The following is a 20,017-nucleotide window of genomic DNA, read 5'->3' as shown; positions in this document are numbered from 1 at the left end:
CTACCCCGACCGCAAATGCGGCCGGTGTAGGCGCTTTGTGGGACCTCCTTTTGTCCTGGCTGGGCCCCGCCGGCTAGGGCCCTTTCTTCTGGCGCTCTTCTTGCTTCGCCGGCTGTGTAAACCCCGGGGGTGGTGTCATGTTTGTGTGGTATGGTTGGGTAGGGTAGTGCGGCTATGCAGCCTGGGATGCGCTTTGCTAAGGTGGCCCTTAGGCTAGCGCGGGTGGGGAGGAGTAAGTAGGGTATGGGGAGTGTGTATGTGTGTGTGTGTGTGTGTCTTCGTTTCTTGATCCTGGCGGTCTCTGAAACAGAAAAGGTTAGCGGGCAGGGGGAATCATTAAACTGTGACCAGAGTTATTCATTATACTTAAGGGTGCTTAAGGCAAGGAACAAATAAAACGCTCTGTATTTAGAAGCAGTTGTACCAATATGCAATAATAATACCAACGTAAATATTTAAAAAATTAACGTCACTATATATCGAGTAAACGTCAAGTACGGGTAAATTGTCGATGTCCACAAATCAGTATTTGAAAATTAAATGAAAATTAAATAAACAAGGATTTATTACACATTCCAGCATCGTTTAATAGGTTTGATAACAACTTCTACTGCATTTTTATGGGCTTTTATGCACTGGCTACTTCCACATATGCTTTTTTTAAATGACGTGGCTTAACCTCTAAATTTATAATTAGGGAATTGTACAGTTTTGAATTAAAACATGCACGTTAAAGAAAGAAAGAACAGGGCGAGAGATACCATCTCGTCCTCTATGGAAAACGGTGAATATCCTCAGATTATTCCACGAAGCAACATAAGAGGCGACGAAAAAAACATCCTGCTGTTGTTTTTCCTTTACACGTTACAAGGAATTCCCTTGGGGCTCACCGCCGCCATTCCTATGATCTTACAGAACAGAGGAGTTAGTTACAAACAACAGGTAAATAGAGGCATAAAGGACTATTTAAGTAGTTCATCGTAATCCATTTTAGGCAGAGTTTAGTTTTGTTTCCTGGCCGTTCAGTTTAAAGTTACTATGGGCCCCCTTGGTAGACGCTATATTTTCCATGCGAATAGGACGAAGGAAAACGTGGTTGATACCTACGCAATACTTAATAGGGGCTTTCATGCTGCTCTTGTCCGGGCACGTTACTCAGTGGTTGGGTAACGAAGGCACTGGGCCGAATATCGAAATTTTAACCCTACTGTTCTTTTGTTTGAATTTTTTGGCCGCCACGCAGGATATAGCAGTGGACGGTTGGGCTTTGACCATGTTAAAAAAACAAAACGTTGGACACGCCTCTACGTGTAATAGCGTTGGACAGACTACCGGTTATTTCTTAAGTTACGTCCTTTTCATGGCATTGGAATCACCGACGTTCTGCAATCAGTATTTAAGGAGCACCCCGGAGAAAGAAGGTATGAAATTTTTAAGTATATGTAAATGGTAGTTATTTTGTGATGGTTTTTTAGGAATAGTAACTTTGCCGGGATTTTTGTACTTTTGGGGCTGGGTGTTTTTAATTACCACCACACTGGTGGCTTTCATGAAAAGGGAAGTGGAACCGCACGACCCTGAGCACATGGAAGTGCCGGATAGGGACATCAAAACGGCATACAATTCGCTTAAAGAGATTTTAAATCTACGCTCCGTTCAGATGCTCGTTCTAATACTTTTAACTTGCAAGGTAATGTGTGAAATACCTAAGGTTGAAGTATTGGAGCTAAATATTTTTTTCAGATAGGATTTTCTTCGACCGACAGCGTAATGACGTTAAAATTGGTAGAATCGGGAATACCGAAAGAGAGGCTAGGATTGATTGCAATACCCCTAATTCCCGTACAGTTGGCTATGCCTCTGGTTATTGCGAAATATACGACAGGTATGTACAGGTCTCTGTAAATAATTCTATTATTAATTCATTTGTTATTTATACTGCACTTAAATTCTTGTCTACGCCGCCACTGTGCAGCGCCGGACTACTAAGTTGTATGTGCGGTCTTATCAATGTTACCCCGTGTTACCTTTTTAAACTAATTAACGGGCCTGCGGAGTGCAAAACTACAATAAAAAAAAGGTTTCATAAAACCATATTCAAAGTTACATAATTAAATGTAGACATAACCTAACATAACCTACAAATAACACATTGGTTGTACTAGATAAGTTTTAGGTTCACTTCTCTATTGATAAGGGATGTATTTATACAAAAATTTTCTGAAAATAGTATTCAACTCGACTCGAAACAACTAATTCGTATTTAATTTTTTTTAAATCCTGTTTAACTAATTTTGGCTTCAAATACTTCAAGATGACATTTCCAATCAAAATTTTAGTTAACATGTCAACATTTCCAGACGACATTTTCCAAATTCTTGAAACCGACCACTCTTACTACTTGAAAGAATATCGTAAACCCAAGACTTACAACTCGATATCAAGTATCGAACTAAGCAACTTGTTAGAAGAACTACCATGTGAATATTTGATAGAAAACATCAATAATATATGTGATAATTATATCAGAGACCAGCACAATTACATTGAAGACGACATAAAACGACGAAAAGCCGCTAGAATCATACAGAATTTTTTGCTCGGTGTGAGGAACAAACGTATCTTCAAACAAATCAAACAATCGTTGTATTCCATATCGAAAAAGAACCCTGTTAGTCTACTGAAATGCGTCAGCTACCCTCACGCTGAGGTTTTCGAAAAGTTCGGTTCTCACTTGACGTTTCGGCTTGCCGGGGAACGTTTTCCTCCTGATATAGTCTTTAAGTTATTCATTGGCCGACACTTGACTAACATACGTCTGTACGAGGATATTATTAATGATATGAGTGGGACAAGAAGCAACAGCTGGTTCACGTTTAAGGTTTACAAGTGTAGTGTCTGTAAAACCAGAGTAAAATACAAGCCGGTTGTAAGGAAGAAGAAAAATAAGAAAAAAGAGAAGGAAAATTGTATTTCTTGGATCGAGGAAATGTACTGTTGACACAGATTGTTTTTGAAATTGTATACTTGTTTCAGTCAAATATAGATTTACGGTTTCATGTTTATTTGGTTTGTTTCATGGTGAAGAATCGGTTTTAGGGCATCGATCTGTCGATATTTTCTTAAAAGCTATAGAACATTTTTTAATTTGGTTTTAGGACTTCGATATTTTCTTAAATGTTATAGAAAACATTTTAAATTGATTTTAAAACATCGATATTTTCTTAATCGTTATAGAAAAATGTTTTAAATTGATTTTAGGATCTCTGTCAATATTTTCTTAAATGCTACAGAAAAATTTTTTAATTCGGTTTTAGGACCACAATATTTTCTTAAATATTTTAGAAACACTTTTTAAATTAGATTTTGGACCTTGATACTTTCTTAAAAAGTATAGAAGAATGTTCGGAATTGATTTTAGGACTCCGATATTTTCTTAAACGTTATAGAAAAATGTTTTAAATTGATTTTAAGACCTCGATATTTTCTTAATCGTTATAGAAAAATGTTTTAAATTGATTTTAGGATCTCAACTTGTCGATATTTTCTGAAAAGCTATAGAAAAAATGTTTAATTTGGTTTTAGGACCCCTATATTGTCTTAAATGTTATAGAAACATTTTTTAAATTAGTTTTTGGACCTTGACCCCTCGATATTTTCTTAAAAAGTATAGAAAAATGTTCTGAATTGATTTTAGGACTTCGATATTGTCTTAAATGTTATAGAAAATATTTTAAATTGATTTTAGGATCTCAACCTGTCAATATTTTCTTAAAAACTATAGAAAAAATTTTTAATTTGGTTTTAGGATCACGATCTTTTCTTAAATGTTATAGAAACACTTTTTAAATTAGATTTTGGACCTTGACCCCTCGATACTTTCTTAAAAAGTATAGAAAAATGTTCTGAATTGATTTTAGGACTTCGATATGTTGTTAAATGTTATAGAAAACATTTTAAATTGATTTTAAGATCTCGATATTTTATTAATCGTTATAGAAAAATGTTTTAAATTGATTTTAGGATCACGATCTTTTCTTAAATGTTATAGAAACACTTTTTAAATTAGATTTTGGGCCTTGACCCCTCGATACTTTCTTAAAAAGTATAGAAAAATATTCTGAATTGATTTTAGGACTTCGATATTGTCTTAAATGTTATAGAAAACGTTTTAAATTGATTTTAAGACCTCGATATTTTCTTAATCGTTATAGAAAAATGCTTTAAATTGATTTTAGGATCTCAACCTGTCAATATTTTCTGAAAAGCTGTAGAAAAAATGTTTAATTTGGTTTTAGGACCCCTATATTGTCTTAAATGTTATAGAAACACTTTTTAAATTAGATTTTGGACCTTGACCCCTCTATACTTTCTTAAAAAATATATTAAAATGTTCGGAATTGATTTTAGGACTTTGATATTTTCTTAAATGTTATACAAAACGTTTTAAATTGATTTTAAGACCTCAATATTTCCTTAATCTTTATAGAAAAATGTTTTAAATTGATTTTAGGATCTCAAACTGTCAATATTTTCTGAAAAGCTACAGAAGAAATGTTTAATTTGGTTTTAGGACCCCTATATTGTCTTAAATGTTATAGAAACACTTTTTAAATTAGATTTTGGACCTTGACCCCTCTACTTTCTTAAAGAGTATTGAAAAATGTTCTGAATTGATTTTAGGACTTTGATATTTTCTTAAATGTTGTAGAAAACGTTTTAAATTGATTTTAAAACCTCGATATTTTCTTAAACATTATATAAAAATGTTTTAAATTGATTTTAGGATCTCAACTTGTCAATATTTTCTTAAAAGCTATAGAAAAAAAATTAATTTGGTTTTAGGACCTCGACCGCTCGATATTTTCCTAAAAGCCATACCGTACAGGCTTGTATTTGGATTCATCGCAGCGTTTCTGGTGTGGATAACGCCCACCCTTGTACCCGATGCCATGGAAGGCCTCCCGTTCCTATACGTGACGTTTCTAGTCATTTGTTACGCCCTCCATCAGGTAAATCTACGAAAATGCAAATTCTAAGACGAGAAATGGACTTTTTTTGTGATTTTAGGTGTGCGTTTACTGCATGTTCGTTTCCATAATGGCGTTCTTCGCGAAAATCAGCGACTCGTCGGTGGGCGGCACTTACATGACGCTCCTGAACACCGTGACGAATCTGGGCGGTAACTGGCCGGGTATTTTGGCCCTTTACTTTGTGGACCCGTTGACCTGGAAGCAGTGCGAAGGGGGTGCCGAGAGTATGGACAATTCCTGCCGAAATGCCGTAGAGAAAGAGGTAGAAGCGTTTTTAAATCGTCAAATGTAAAATTTATTTTGAAATGTTTTTTTCAGCTCTGTTTGAGTAAGGGTGGTAAGTGTGTGACAACTTTGGACGGTTTTTACATAGAGACTGTGATATGCGCCGTGATCGGCTTTGTGTGGCTGCTGTGGGGTTCGAGGAAGATCCGATACATTCAGTCGTTGGACGAGAACGCTTGGAAGCTGCACAAGAGGAAACGGGACAGATAGTGAGAGAAATATAGCCGTGATGTACACTAATAGAGGAAGTTTAAATTATATTTTTGTAAATACTTTTTTGTAAACAAGTACACATTTGATAGAGGTTGAGACGGCGGACCGTCTCGATTACATCGTTTCTAGTTATAGAAAAAGTTATTGTTGTGTGGATTTTAGGAAATTTCGTTTAATATTTGTTGGATATTTCGTTTAGTTTATATTACCAAGCGTTGTGTATTAAATTATTGAGTATTTGTACATATGTTTGTTTTAAGTATAGGGTGTGATCAAATTTTTTAGTCATTCCGATTTCCGATGTCGAAATTCTCCAGAGTTTCTATTATTCACTAAACACGTCATTCACATTTACCTTTATTTATTAAATAGGTATTAGTGAAGAGAAAATTCGTTTTTATTCCAAAAATTGTTTCCTTCTTGCATTTTCTAAAAATCGTCTTAAGGAGACCCGGTTTATTTTTGACGCAATCCTCTTAAGGGTGGGCGATTAAAAATACCGATTTTGTATTAGGCATTTCGCATTTATGGGGTACGATTTGGTTGTGGTATTTTAATTTTAAAAAGTGGAATTATTGACAATACTGATTTACAATAAAACCTCCTTTTACTTCACTGTTTTATTTACAACCTCTACCCTTCTACAAAAGCGCGAACTTATTTAACCAAAACATAGAAAATGAATAACAAATATGAATTTGAAACAAACGTTCTGCAAATTGCACTCAATTGTTTTTATTAAGACAGTTGTATAGCAAATAGCCAACCAGCAATACATTTTCGTAGATTTTATTACACAGTTTGTCTAAATATGAATCAATGCACAAATAACAGACTTTCCTCCATTCTAATGCAGATTTTCTATAAAATGGACTTGGTTTGAAACTCAAATAATTTTTTGGTGTAACGAAATTTGTAATTTACGATGCCGAAAGCGGCAAATTACAAATTTCTTTACAACGAAGAGTAATTCGAGTTTCAAAACTAACTCTATTTTATAGAAAATCTGTGTCCGAATGGAGGAAAGTTTGTTATTTGTGCATTGATTCATATTTAGACAAACTGTGTAATAAAATCAATAAAAAAATAAAAATGTATTGCTGGTTGGCTATTTGCTATAGAGCCCTCTTAAGAGAAACAACCAAAGTATTTGAAAATGTAGCCCCATTTTCAAGAATAGTTTTCGTCGTCAAAATAACTTTTTTGACATGCAATAAAACTGGTTCGTGTCATTAGATGAAAGGTTGAAATTGATAATGAAGAAATTTCAACGCAAATAACGCCCTGGAAAACAAAGTATCAGTATGATACCTGAGTTCGATAACCAAAAACAAATTATGAATATACTGTTGTTCCAAATTTTACCGCAAGTCTAAAAACAATATCTAATTGCACAAGTATTTATTTCTCCAAAAAAAATTGTTTTAATGTAAAGGAGCTTCTGTTTTATAAAAAAACTAATGTAAACACTATAACAAAAACGTTAATAGTAACATCGGATTTCAGTATTCGGAATGGTCTGGGGGTACGTGGAGAGAGATCGCGTATTGCGTATCGCTCTTGTTGCTCTAGACTTTTGTGTCGCCGCGCTGTGTGAGTTTTGAATATTCTACCTTTTTTATTTTTTTTTCTGAGACCCCGGGTTTTTGCTATTTTTACCCTTTTTTTTGTGACGTCTCTTTTCCCATTTTTTTTTTTATGTTTTGTGTCTCCCTGTGTATGTTCTGTGTATATGTGGGGTTTTCCGCGCCATCTCGCCCTTTTTTCCTTTTGCCCTTTTTCTTTTTCTGTGACTTTTTTTTTTTTTTTTCTCCTATTTTGAACCTCTTTTGAGTTTTTTTTCATTTTTTTTTCTTCCTCTCAAAAATTTGTTTTTTTGACTTTTTTTTTTTAATATAGATAACTTTTTCAAAAATGGAGTTATCGGAACGTTTTTTTCAAAATTTTTGTTTTTAAATTTACTTTTTGAAAAAAAATAGATCAAAATTATCTGGACCTATATTCACTGTATTTTTTTTTCAATTTTCGAAATGAAAACGAGAATTTCTCGATTGCGATCTTTGAATATTATTTTTTTCTTATAAAAAACTGACATTTTTTATAAATCCTCTAATTTTTTCAGTGGTTTTTTCGTTTTCTATTTTTTTTATTGATTGAAAAATATTTTTTTTTCAAATTTAGCTTATTTCATATAAAACCATTTTGAAAATTTTTGAAAATGTATATAGAACCCCAACATTGAAAAAATTTATTCTACGCAGCGATTGATGATAATTTCAAAAAGTCAAAAGAGGATGGCCTCAAAATGATTTATTTGAGTTCAAATGTGTTGCATGTATTTTTTAAAGCCCATTGTTCGTCCAAAAATAGACCAAATAACAACTTTTGTTTAATTTTCTTTGTTTTTGGATGTAGTTTTCGAAAATAAATACAAAAAAAATTATTCAAATCGATCTATTTTTTTTTAATTTTTCAAAAAAAATCGAATTTTTTTCATGTTTGCCACTCAATTATTTTTCATATTTTTTTCAATTTTGGGATTCTATACATTTTCAAAAATTTTCAAAATGGTGTGAAATAAGCTTATCTGAAAAAAAAAATTTTTTTCAATCAATAAAGAAAAATAGAAAACGAAAAAATCACTTTTTTATAAATTATCAAAAAATTTAAAGATTTATAAAAAATGTCAGTTTTTATAGGAAAAAAAATTCAAAAGTGGTACGTAATCATCGAGAAATTTTGTTTGAAAAAAAAAACAAGTTCAGATAATTTCGATCTGTTTTTTTTTCAGAAAGTACATTTAAAAACAAAAATTTTGAACGTCCCGAAACTCAATTTTTGAAAAAGTTATGGTTATTTAGAAAAAAAGCTATTTTTTTTCAAAATTTCATAACTTTTTTTGAGTTGGGTGAAAAAATTCTCAAGAGGTTTTCAATGTGGTGGAAAACAATAAAAAAAGTTTCAGCCAAATCGAAAGGGGTCAGGGTTAAAAGCGGTCGATTTGGATGGAATGCTGCACATCTTTTTTAATTTATTTTCTGTTAATATTTTACCTAGCAATCGGGTAAATCAATTATAATAATCTGTTTTTACTATTTTGAATGATAATAATTCAATTAAACGAGATTAACTGAGATCTCAGGAAAATAAAACAGTTTGTGTAATTATGTTACACAGACAGCCATCTATTGACAGTTTCCTGAATTTAAACACATAGTTCTACTCTAGATCCGTAGATGGCTCTGATAGTCGCATTCTGACGTCGCAATTATTTACAGGAATTACAATCTTACCTGTTTGTTCTATGCGTGTCGGTAACAGTACTGGCGCCATCTAGTCGTTACTGGATCTAGTAAGCTATTGCATATTAAGGTACACAGGAAGCTGTGCACAGTGCTTTCAAATTTATTCAGGCAAATGGTAAAATGAAAAAAATAACCAACTTAATTTTCAAAGTAAATACAAGTAGTATTAAATAGAAAATGTATCGATTAAATAAAAGACACCCCCGATATTGTATGAAATTTATTATTCTATGAACCAAAGGATATTTGACAATACAACTAAAGTACATTCCGACGGAAACTAAATAAATATAAAACTTCTGAGTCAACGGCGAAAAGTCCCCTAATACAAAAAATATATATTACAATACAACAAAAAAAAAACTCTGATTTTTAAGACAAAAAAATTAAAAGGTTTGGATTTGTTAAGATTTACTTTACAGTTAACCTCCAGCGCACGTCGCTTGCGGACGTGTACGGGAAAAAACACGAATATCCCTGAATATTTTAGTCGAGTACCGTGATCTCCTCTTTGATAAAGAATTCTACGATCTCCTCCTCTACGTTCTCGGTATCTGCATCTAGTTCGTCGGTATCGATATCTAAGAAACAATCGACAATTAATATCCTCGTTTACGCATTTATAAAGTTAATAGAACTTAAATTTGATGATAAGAGATGGCAACACTCCCTTGTGGGATAAATAAGCATGACAGGGATTTTATGAGAGTCGCCATCTAGTATTGTTATTTCTAACTTTGGACTGGTTGTCCATACTCCTATCAGCAGGCAGCGAGTCATAAATGAAATCAAACTATTTCTTAATCGGACAAAATAATTTTGCGGCAATTGTAATGTGCCGTTCATTTCGCATAGTGTTCCGGTAATATCTTCAACCTGTGTGTGCACACTTGTAACATTGTTACATATCCCTACTTCTATCTTCGCTTATGGTGTTCAAGAAGAAAGACGTATGAGGCCGCAAGAGTTGACTTGAAATCCCACCTCGTAGGCTATTGATTATATCCAAAAAAACAGAGTTAAAAAGAACTAGGATGTTCAAGCAATTTTATTGCATGAACCGTTCAAAGGGTCATTTTAGATGAAAAAAAAACGCGGAGTGCTATTAAATTATTTCAATCCAAATCAAATCCAATTTAAACTGAATTAAATCGTCATATTTTTTTTCAATAATTTTGGCGCCCAACGTGGGGCATAATAGTAAAACGGGAATTTTGAACAAATACACAGAGAAAACGACACAAAATGTATCTCAGGAGTGGAAAACAAACAGGAATTGAGTAAAATTAATATTTCAAGAATAAACTTATTTTGGCGCCCAATCAATTTCAATTCCATAACCATTCAATTCACTTCATTTCAATTCAAATCAAATGCAGTTCAAACTAAGCCAAATCAAGTCATATTTTTTTTAACAATTTTGGCGCCCAACGTGGGGCACAGTAGTAAAGCGGAAATTTTGAACTAAGACACAGAGAAAATGACAAAATGGATCTAAGGAGTGGAAAACAAACAGGAATTGAATCACAACCAGAGGAAGAAAGCATAGTAGAAGACGGATCAATGGAAGCAAGTAGACAGATACCAGCATGCATGCAGCATGTATGTTGGAAGAAATGATGAAAACGATACAAGAGGATCAAAAGAGACAGGAAGATCGCAAGAGACAGGAGGAAGATAGAAAATGATTAGAAGAAACTTTTAAACAAGGCAGAAAAGATTTACAAAAATTAGAAGGGAGAAAAGAATTTGCAAAAATTAGAAGGGAGAAAAGAAGATTTTTAAAAAATCGGAGAAGAATTGCAAAGGATCGAACAAGAAAGAAAAGAGGATATGAAAACAATGGTGAAAGTATTAGAGGAAAAAATACAAGATATTAAGGGAGACATCGAAAAGAAACACAAAAGTGGAAAGAAGAATTAAGAAGAGATATAGCAAAGACAGAACAAGATATAGCAACAGTAGTAATAAAAACTATTGCTATAGAAGAATCGGTTCAAAAACAAGAACCAGACATAAGGGACATAGAGGAAAAAGTGTCCAAAAATAATAAAACATCGAACAAGTTAAGCAACAAATTCTGGGTGAATGAAAATAAAGACGGAATGGAATTTTCATATGTCGAGTGCATCAGTATTATCATTAACACCCTCATTATTTAATAATTTTTTGAACCCATGAAATGCAATCTCTGCACACCTTTTCCCCGTCGCACGAATCTACCTGTTGACGATGACTCGATGCCTACTTGTTTTGGTATCGCAGTATAATCCAAATCTTTTTTAACCCCAAACATTTGTCGCTAGCTCCTTTCCCACGGAAGCAACATCAAAGCTTCCCCAAACACCGAACAAACAGCGATTTATATATCCTGAGTGACTAACCGCCGCGACACAGAGAACCGCGACGGCAATAATTCAGGAAAAAAACGAACCCAAGACAAAAACGGGGGAAAAAACTTACTATTCCTCAACGCCATACGTCTCGATTTATTCGACAGGTACTGCTTGACCTTCTCCTCCCTGTACATCTGGAACTTGTCCATGAGCGCCGCCCTCTTCTCTATCAGCTCCTTGGACGCCTTGGACTGCCTCATGCGGTCCTTGCTCTCGAACTGCGGGTAGTACTTCTTGAGGTTCTTCTTGATCTCCTTCTGCTTCTCGTCGCTGAGCAGAATCGGCGGCCTGGGCCGCCACAGGATCTGCGCGAACTTCTCCAGGTTGATCCGCTTGAGGATCTTGCCTTGGAACGACCAGATCCAGTATCCTAGGAAGCGTATAAGTTTTAAGGGGGAAAAGTTAGTTCAGCAGCTAATTAAATGTTACCCATTAAGGACTCGCGTACCCGTTCAATATTTGTTAAGAACCAGTTTATTCGCTAATTGCTTGTTACCCGTAAGAATAATAATAAAGAGTAACAATAGATAAATAAGGGGAAACAGGTAAATAACTGGGAATAGGTAAATAACAAATAAAAGATAAATAAAAGGTAACAGATAAATAACAGGTAACACGTAAATAACTGGTAATAGGTAAATAACAGATGAACGGTAAATAAAGGGTAACAGATAAATAACGGGTTACTGGTAAATAACGGGAAATAGATAATAACAGGTAAACTGTAAATTAAGGGTAAAAGGTAAATAAAGGGTAACAGGTAAATAACTGGTAAAAGGTAAATAACAGGTAAAAGGTAAATAAACAGTAACCGGTAAATAACGGGTAATATATAATAACAGCTACAATAAAGGGTAACATATAAATAACTGGTAACTGGTAAATAACGGGTAATAGATAATAACAGGTAAATGGTAAATAAAGGGTAAGAGGTAAATAAAGGGTAACAGGTAAATAACTTGTAAAAGGTAAATAACAGGTAAAAGGTAAATAAAGAGTAACTGGTAAATAACGGGTAATAGATAATAACAGGTAAATGGTAAATAAAGGGTAAAAGGTAAATAAAGGGTAACAGGTAAATAACTGGTAAAAGGTAAATAACAGGTAAAAGGTAAATAAAGAGTAACTGGTAAATAACGGGTAATAGATAATAACAGGTAAAAAGTCAATGAAGAGTAACAGATAAATAACGGGTAACAGGTAAATAACGGGTAACACGTAAATAACTGGTAATAGGTAAATAACAGATAAAAGGTAAATAAAGGGTATTGAATACTTAAAATTATGGCCTGTTTACCAAATTTTTATCGAGTATCCGAAATTAGACTCAAGTTTCAATTTTTTTTTTGTTCTACGACTATTGTAAAATCTCCTAAAAATTTAGGACTTTTTATTCTGTAATTTTTGAGACTATTTTATATGAAAAAATTGTTACGCAAACGAAATTTAAAGCTCGGTTCACGTCACAAGCCCCCTTTCCGATTGCGTTTTCTCTATTCCCCGAGCGTATAACTACCGAAACACGTACAAGTTTCAACAGCAAAAAATCGGGGTTTACAACAACACGACCAAATCAAAACTCTTACCCGTGTCCACCTTGGTCTTCCAGAACGACACGCCGGTCACAACGTACCGTCCCGTCGGATCCCACTCGACATCGGACATCTGGAAGTGGTCCGTCGTGTTCATAACCAGAAATTCGTGAGTGTCGACGAACTCCAGAGAACCGCCGCCGTTGGTCCCCAGCCCGGCCAGGACGATGAACTGCCCGCCCGGCGACCAGAAGAGGTGGTTGCAGGCTCGCTTCTCGAACTTCTTCAGGAGGATCGGCGCCTGACCCATCCTGACCTCATAGAAGCTGACATTGATGTTGGGCGACTCGCCGTGGATCATGGCGAACTTGGAGCCGACCGGTTCCCAGGCGAAGGCCTGGATGGGCTCCTTGCACTCGACGCTGTCGACCGGGATCTGCTTCTCCCTCATGTGGAAGATCTCGAAGTTGCAGTACATTCCCGAGTACTTAATCTCGCTTTTTTCCTTCCGAACCTTCGAGTACCTGTCGACTTTGACGCACAGGTAGTCGCCGGATTTCTGCCAGTGGATCTTACAGTCGGCCACGTTGAATAAGTTCTTCTTTCTTATCTCGTTCCTGTTGGGTAATTCTTGTAATGTCACGCTAGCGGGTACGTCTTTGTCTTCCGCCACCCAGTAGGCAACAACGTTATCGGTGGGGGACCAGTTGAAATCGCGGATACCGTTTACTTTGATGGATTTTTTGTCGAGTAGTCCGAACGAGGGCGTCTCGTAGACCTGCAGAGCGTCGTTGTTCTGACCGATCCTGGCGAAGTACTTGTCGTCGTGCGACCAGCGGAAGATGGGCCAGGCTGACGGGCCCTCGGGGTTGAACGAGCGCTTTTCCAAGCCAGTTCTAGAAATAACGGTCAAAGTAAGGTTAATGTATCGGCAACGGTTGTGTTAAGGAAAGTGCCAAATTCGTTTTATTGCTACTAACAGATATGCGTCTATAGTATTATGGAAACAAATTCAATTTTTATATTCGTCGATATCTCGTTCTATTAAAACATCTTTAATGGTGGTTTCTTTTTTTAAATTAGACTTAGAAGATGTGAAAAATTCCATCATTTCTAAAAGAAAAGTCCTTATTCTGTTTAATTTAAGACTGATAAAAAAACAATAATTGTATAATCCTGAAGATGTTATAATAAAACACAAAACATTGATGATTATATAAATTGGTTTTCTTCGCATAGTGCTGATCTAAAATCCAGACAAACTGACAATTCAGAAATAAATGTATATTAAACCTTTTCGGCATAAATAAATTTATCACCATATTTTTTTTTATGTACAGCGTGTCCCGAAATTAATGCAACAAAATTTGGTCACTGATTCTTAAGACAAATTTAAGGGATTGAGAAAAATGTCAAAATGTGTTCGAATGCATATCGTGATTTACCATTTTTCTCAAAAACATTTTGTTTTACGAACAAAATATCAAGAGACAAAAAAGTTTCTAAATTCAATGGCTTTCTAGGGAACTAATAAATTTTAAGAAAGTCAAAGCATCCAAATTTTTTTTATTCGAGACATGGGGGCCAACGAAATAGTGCCTTAAGGGGGTTCCCCGCCAAAAAGTGTAGCACTATCAGATTCCACATGTCATAAAACTCTCGTGTACCAAATATAGTGATTCTCATACAACAGGATTCTGAGATATAAAAAGTCTATTCTTAGGGGCGGATTTCAAGGGGTTGTAACTCCGAAAGAGGGGGCCACTTGACGAAAATAAAAAATACGGGTCCCCTAAATTTGTCTTAAGAATCTATGATCAAATTTTGTTGCATTAATTTCGGGATATCCTGTATATGCAGACAAAGCACTAAACATTAAAAAGATTTTCGAGTATTTTTTAAAAATTTATATTTTTTTACGTGGTTTATTACATATTAACTAATATTGATATATGGAGAAATACACGCTCGTAATTAAAATTAATTTGTTTTAAAACAATTATTTTTGGTGTTTTATAGAATGTACAAAATAAAAAATTAATGAAGGTACCTACTAATAGCTAGATTTTAAATAATTTTCTAAATCATTTCAAGTTTTTAATAAAAAATATCCGATACTATTTTTTCAAAGCACTGGGTTTCATTCAAGGTTGCCAAATATCATGATATTTATATAAATATCAAATATCGGATATATATCTTGATATATATCCGATATATATCAAGTCTTGGTATTTATTGTTTTTAATTAATTAGTTTATGTATAATATTATAGTAGCAAAATAAAATTAAGAAACTATTTAGGTAAATATTTTTATTCCATATATCAAAAACAAGAATGAAAAAATAAATATAAATTCTGAAACTAATAAAAAATATTAGCGTGAATATTAGGTACTACTAAAACTAACCAATTTACACCAAGTTAACATAAACTTCATAAATATTAAAACAAATACAAACACACAGCACCTGCTCGAATTGACTAAGACCTGGGGAAATAATGAAATAAAAATATTCATTCAATTTTACTTTGTTGAAAAATTCGGGGAATCACATAAACACGTTCCTCAATGATTAACATAAGGTTTTGCTGCCATCTGTTAACAGTTTTAGCAACTTTAAACCAGTAGGAATAATTATTTATAAATAAATTTTATAAATATCATGATATATATCAAGGAATAAATATCGTGATATATATCAATGACATATATCGGATATATATCATTGATATATATCATGCCAACCTTGGTTTAGTTTGTGAATCTGTGTCAATGACCTTCCAGGTTTTCCCCGACTTATAAAAAAAAATCCAGGTCACTTGTAGTTCATTTTTACATACACATTGATGTTTATGCATTAAACTTTTTCTAGACTGGACTCCATAATCTTTCTTATACCCAAAGAACCTCTTATAAAGGTTTTAAAACCACAAATAGTCTTCTCTTTCAAGAACCCAAGGCCGGCATTCACAAAATTTCCAGTAACAAACGCGTCAAATTCCCTGAATTTCATGAATAATTTTAAAATTCCCTGACAATTCCCTATTTTTTTTAAGAAGAATAATGAATTCCCCGACTTTTCAAGGTATTCCAGACCGCTACAAACCCTGCCTCTAATTTGTAAAATGACACTGTTCCTTTTTATAAATTGATATGAGAAATATTGAATACTTTTTTGATACATTTGATGTTTTGATTGAAGTCAATAAAACAGACAAAAAATGTACCATTATAAGTTATTATATCCATCAGCTTTGATTGGTATTGAAACACAACTATAAACTGACTAAACGTATAATAAAATTAATAAATCTAGAGGAAATAAAAACTTGAAAATTACATATCTTAAAAATATTTATCTTCTAAAATTATTACTCTAATAGTCTAGCAAGCAACTGAAATAAACACATTAACAATGACAACAGTGCAAACACAAGAATTATCTCTAGCGCTATTTGAACGTATTACATGCTTGATGCCAAACCACTCCTGCCAACGTGACCGCGAACAATAAAATGTGATTGTTTCATCAACGGATGTCAGAAAAGCCGTAATATTAAAAAAAATATGTTAAAATGTAGCACCTCACTGCAATATCTAAACAAAATAAGGAGCCCTACCTTATGTCCCAGATGATGATACGTTTTTGTTCAGCGTTATGCGGATCGCCCTGCGGCGAATAGGTCACCAGGTATTTTTCGCAAGGTGAAAAGTCGATAAACTGTACCCCGGGGTGAGCAAACCGTTTGTACTGGGAAAAGTTTGGACCCGCCCACAAGGCTATACCCAATTTATGGAAAGTGGACAAATATGTACCCAGGGGTGACCACTTTATGTACGTTTGAGACCAATTCTAAAAAAAATTCACAAGTGGCACACTTTACATCGAAATTAACATATAATTTCAAAGTTGATTTCCTGAAAAACAGCTAATCTGATTTTGATGATCTTTTTGTTTAATTATAGGTTTATTCTTCAATAATGTCCCTAATGTAGTTTTTTTAAATTGTTTTTTGTAATCGTTCACAAGAAAGTCAACTTTGATATTGATATGGTGCATTAATTTTGAAGCAAACATAAAATACTGATAAAATGAGGCGTCTCTGAAAATCGGATCCATTCACTTACCGCTCTGTCCTCCACCAACGATGGGTCAGGCTGAGTATTCTGCCATATCTGAACGGACTGCCCCTGTGCCGTGACAACAGCGAATTGATCGTACGCGTCCGGTTCTAACAAGTAATAATGTAAATCGGCTTGTCCCTGATACGGCTGGGGCTCCGGCGGATCCCACTTGTTAGGGATTTGTTCGTACTTCGCAAAGTCGGTGAACAGATTCACCAGGAAGGTATGCTGCTTATCTAGCTTAAAGTTATTGGATAATGCTACTGCTTGGGAAGCGTGTACGGGTGAGGAGTACTCTATAAAAATATAACCTTTCGTGTGCCCCTCGGCATTGACGGGATAGAACTCGTTAACTATGTTCCCAAACTTTGCGAAGATTTTATTTAAAACCGATTTTAATTTTTCTATGCGGTTGGGGCCTACCTGGGGCACTCCATCCACTACTATGACACTTTCGACGCCGTCAGTCTCCTTAGGTTTCTGTTTCAGGATATCTCCGAGTAGTTCTGCAAGGAAACCAATTCACATAACCTCAAAACCACTTTTACACATATGTTAAGGAAATTAGGGCTAGTCCAACAAGAATCTTAAATATTTTATTTGGATAGATTATGACAGCCAATATACTACTGATTTTATGCTAAATAAAGTGTGTAAATAACGATTTCGGCTAAAAATATTGACAAGAGCATGGGGCATGTTGCAGTAGGTGAAATAATTAGAGGAAATACCTTCATCGGAGATGTCGTCAACGAATCCCTCAGGATCACTAAAGTTTGGCTCTTCATCGTTGGATAAGTCACCTTCATTTTTCGTATTATCATCGTTCTGATTATTTTTATCGTCCAATTTCTTTTTCGCCATTTTGACACGCGAGAAGGAAATATTTGAAAGGCTGCGCCCTAACCTTGTCGCGCATTTTTACTCTAGCAGGCGCACCAACTTAATTTTTGAGCGCAAATTTCAAAAATTTTAAATCCACATCCAATTTTAGTTTGTATTCTGTAATTTTTCTCCTCGTGCGTGTCCTCTCTCTATTCAACCCTATCATATTTGCTGATTTTATTCGCTGTTATTATGCCTATGTACTTAGTAACATTATTTCCTTTCAAGTAAGTTGCAATTAAAGGTGGGTATTCCAAAATAGACTACTAATTACCCATGTTTATTTCGCAATCGTTAAAGAGATCTGGGTTAAGTAGAACCTCTTACAAGGTAATAAGCGTATACAAACGAACTGGCTGCGCCCTAAGCTTTTAAGATATTATACCAACCCTTTAAGGAACGGAAAAGGCAATAAATCATCTAATGCCTAATTTTCTTGATAACTGCACTGCATAATTATAAATCAATATGGCCTGGCCATGTTCTAGATGGGAATAGGTTGATTATACGTATTATGATTTACTTTCGTCAAGATTTAAAAGCATACAACAAAATATTACGATATAGCTCCCAGGATCATTAATTCATATACACTGTGACCACTTTTGTGTCACAACTTGTTTCTTACTGCCAATAGGTACATTTTTTCTGGTATTTCTTCCTCCAAAGGTAACTAGNAATAACGATTTCGGCTAAAAATATTGACAAGAGCATGGGGCATGTTGCAGTAGGTGAAATAATTAGAGGAAATACCTTCATCGGAGATGTCGTCAACGAATCCCTCAGGATCACTAAAGTTTGGCTCTTCATCGTTGGATAAGTCACCTTCATTTTTCGTATTATCATCGTTCTGATTATTTTTATCGTCCAATTTCTTTTTCGCCATTTTGACACGCGAGAAGGAACTATTTGAAAGGCTGCGCCCTAACTTTGTCGCGCATTTTTACAATAGCAGGCGCACCAACTTAATTTTTGAGCGCAAATTTCAAAAATTTTAAATCCACATCCAATTTTAGTTTGTATTCTGTAATTTTTCTCCTCGTGCGTGTCCTCTCTCTATTCAACCCTATCATATTTGCTGATTTTATTCGCTGTTATTATGCCTATGTACTTAGTAACATTATTTCCTTTCAAGTAAGTTGCAATTAGAGGTGGGTATTCCAAAGCGGACTACTAATTACCCATGTTTATTTCGCAATCGTTAAAGAGATCTGGGTTAAGTAGAACCTCTTACAAGGTAATAAGCGTATACAAACGAACTGGCTGCGCCCTAAGCTTTTAAGATATTATACCAACCCTTTAAGGAACGGAAAAGGCAATAAATCATCTAATGCCTAATTTTCTTGATAACTGCACTGCATAATTATAAATCAATATGGCCTGGCCATGTTCTAGATGGGAATAGGTTGATTATACGTATTATGATTTACTTTCGTCAAGATTTAAAAGCATACAACAAAATATTACGATATAGCTCCCAGGATCATTAATTCATATACACTGTGACCACTTTTGTGCCACAACTTGTTTCTTACTGCCAATAGGTACATTTTTTCTGGTATTTCTTCCTCCAAAGGTAACTAGATAACTTATTGCACTAAGTAGTTGACTTAGTTGAGGTTGATTACTGGTTAAAAGTAATTTATCTATAACTACAAAGGCCGATGTAAAAATTTCATGACAGTACCTAACTAGTTATTTTTTTAGCTCTTAGTAATAATAGTTGACACGTAAACACGCGAACTGCACAGCCATTTTGTGTCGAACATACAAATAATCATCAACGCTTTGTCTGTGTGTTGAATAAACATTACGTGAAGGATAAATATGTTATGTAAAAGATTTTCAACTTTGGCTTACAATTATTGTTTTATATGTAAAAAGTAAAAGTAAAAATGAGGGACGATGAAACTATGTTCTTGTTTATTATTTGCAACTTTTTAAATCCGAAAGAAAAGTTTAAAGACAGAGTTAATAATTGAATCTAGTGCATAGAGCTATCGCAAAAAATCACTTATTAGTGTCTAAAAAGTAGCTTATTTGAAGTAAAGAAACGTATTTGCTAGTGTTAGGGCTAATTAAACACAAATTTTAGTTAATTTTTACCGTTATTTTGTTAAACCGCCTGCCCAAGAATTATGCCAAATATCTTTCTAGGTATTTTACAAACTGAAACACCCTGTAACTTAAAAAATGAAACAACTATGGACTTGTATATGTTTGGCCCAATTATCATGC

The 20,017-nt window shown here is 34.3% G+C and overlaps 2 protein-coding genes across 2 annotated transcripts; one reads left to right on the top strand and one right to left on the bottom strand.

Moving 5' to 3' along the window:
• Positions 1-483: 483 nt before the first annotated feature.
• LOC108912753 (acetyl-coenzyme A transporter 1) lies at positions 484-6,142 on the top strand. The gene is made up of 7 exons (XM_018718132.1): positions 484-942; positions 995-1,421; positions 1,476-1,690; positions 1,744-1,885; positions 4,846-5,012; positions 5,071-5,295; positions 5,352-6,142. Exons 1-7 carry the CDS (start codon positions 724-726, stop codon positions 5,526-5,528), a joined length of 1,572 nt encoding a protein of 523 aa, XP_018573648.1. The 5' UTR covers positions 484-723; the 3' UTR covers positions 5,529-6,142.
• A 2,899-nt stretch (positions 6,143-9,041) lies between these two features.
• Positions 9,042-17,797, bottom strand: LOC108912759 (eukaryotic translation initiation factor 3 subunit B). The gene is made up of 6 exons (XM_018718138.2): positions 17,626-17,797; positions 16,898-17,400; positions 16,390-16,622; positions 12,819-13,660; positions 11,300-11,602; positions 9,042-9,417 (listed from the first exon to the last, which is right to left on the bottom strand). Exons 1-6 carry the CDS (start codon positions 17,756-17,758, stop codon positions 9,323-9,325), a joined length of 2,109 nt encoding a protein of 702 aa, XP_018573654.1. The 5' UTR covers positions 17,759-17,797; the 3' UTR covers positions 9,042-9,322.
• Positions 17,798-20,017: the final 2,220 nt, after the last annotated feature.

This window comes from Anoplophora glabripennis, unplaced genomic scaffold, assembly GCF_000390285.2.
Source record: "Anoplophora glabripennis isolate ALB-LARVAE unplaced genomic scaffold, Agla_2.0 scaffold883, whole genome shotgun sequence".
In the NCBI taxonomy this organism is placed as follows: domain Eukaryota; kingdom Metazoa; phylum Arthropoda; class Insecta; order Coleoptera; family Cerambycidae; genus Anoplophora; species Anoplophora glabripennis.
This window is presented reverse-complemented; position numbering and strand designations above follow the sequence as displayed.

Coding starts and splice junctions, on each gene's coding strand:
- LOC108912753 (XM_018718132.1), top strand. CDS start 724: ATGCACGTTAAAGAAAGAAAGAACAGGGCGAGAGATACCATCTCGTCC. Junction 5,013..5,070: donor TTTGTTACGCCCTCCATCAG/GTAAATCTACGA, acceptor TTGTGATTTTAG/GTGTGCGTTTACTGCATGTT. Junction 5,296..5,351: donor GAAATGCCGTAGAGAAAGAG/GTAGAAGCGTTT, acceptor TGTTTTTTTCAG/CTCTGTTTGAGTAAGGGTGG.
- LOC108912759 (XM_018718138.2), bottom strand. CDS start 17,758: ATGGCGAAAAAGAAATTGGACGATAAAAATAATCAGAACGATGATAAT. Junction 17,401..17,625: donor TGACGACATCTCCGATGAAG/GTATTTCCTCTA, acceptor GTTTCCTTGCAG/AACTACTCGGAGATATCCTG. Junction 13,661..16,389: donor ATCATCATCTGGGACATAAG/GTAGGGCTCCTT, acceptor CGTTATTTCTAG/AACTGGCTTGGAAAAGCGCT.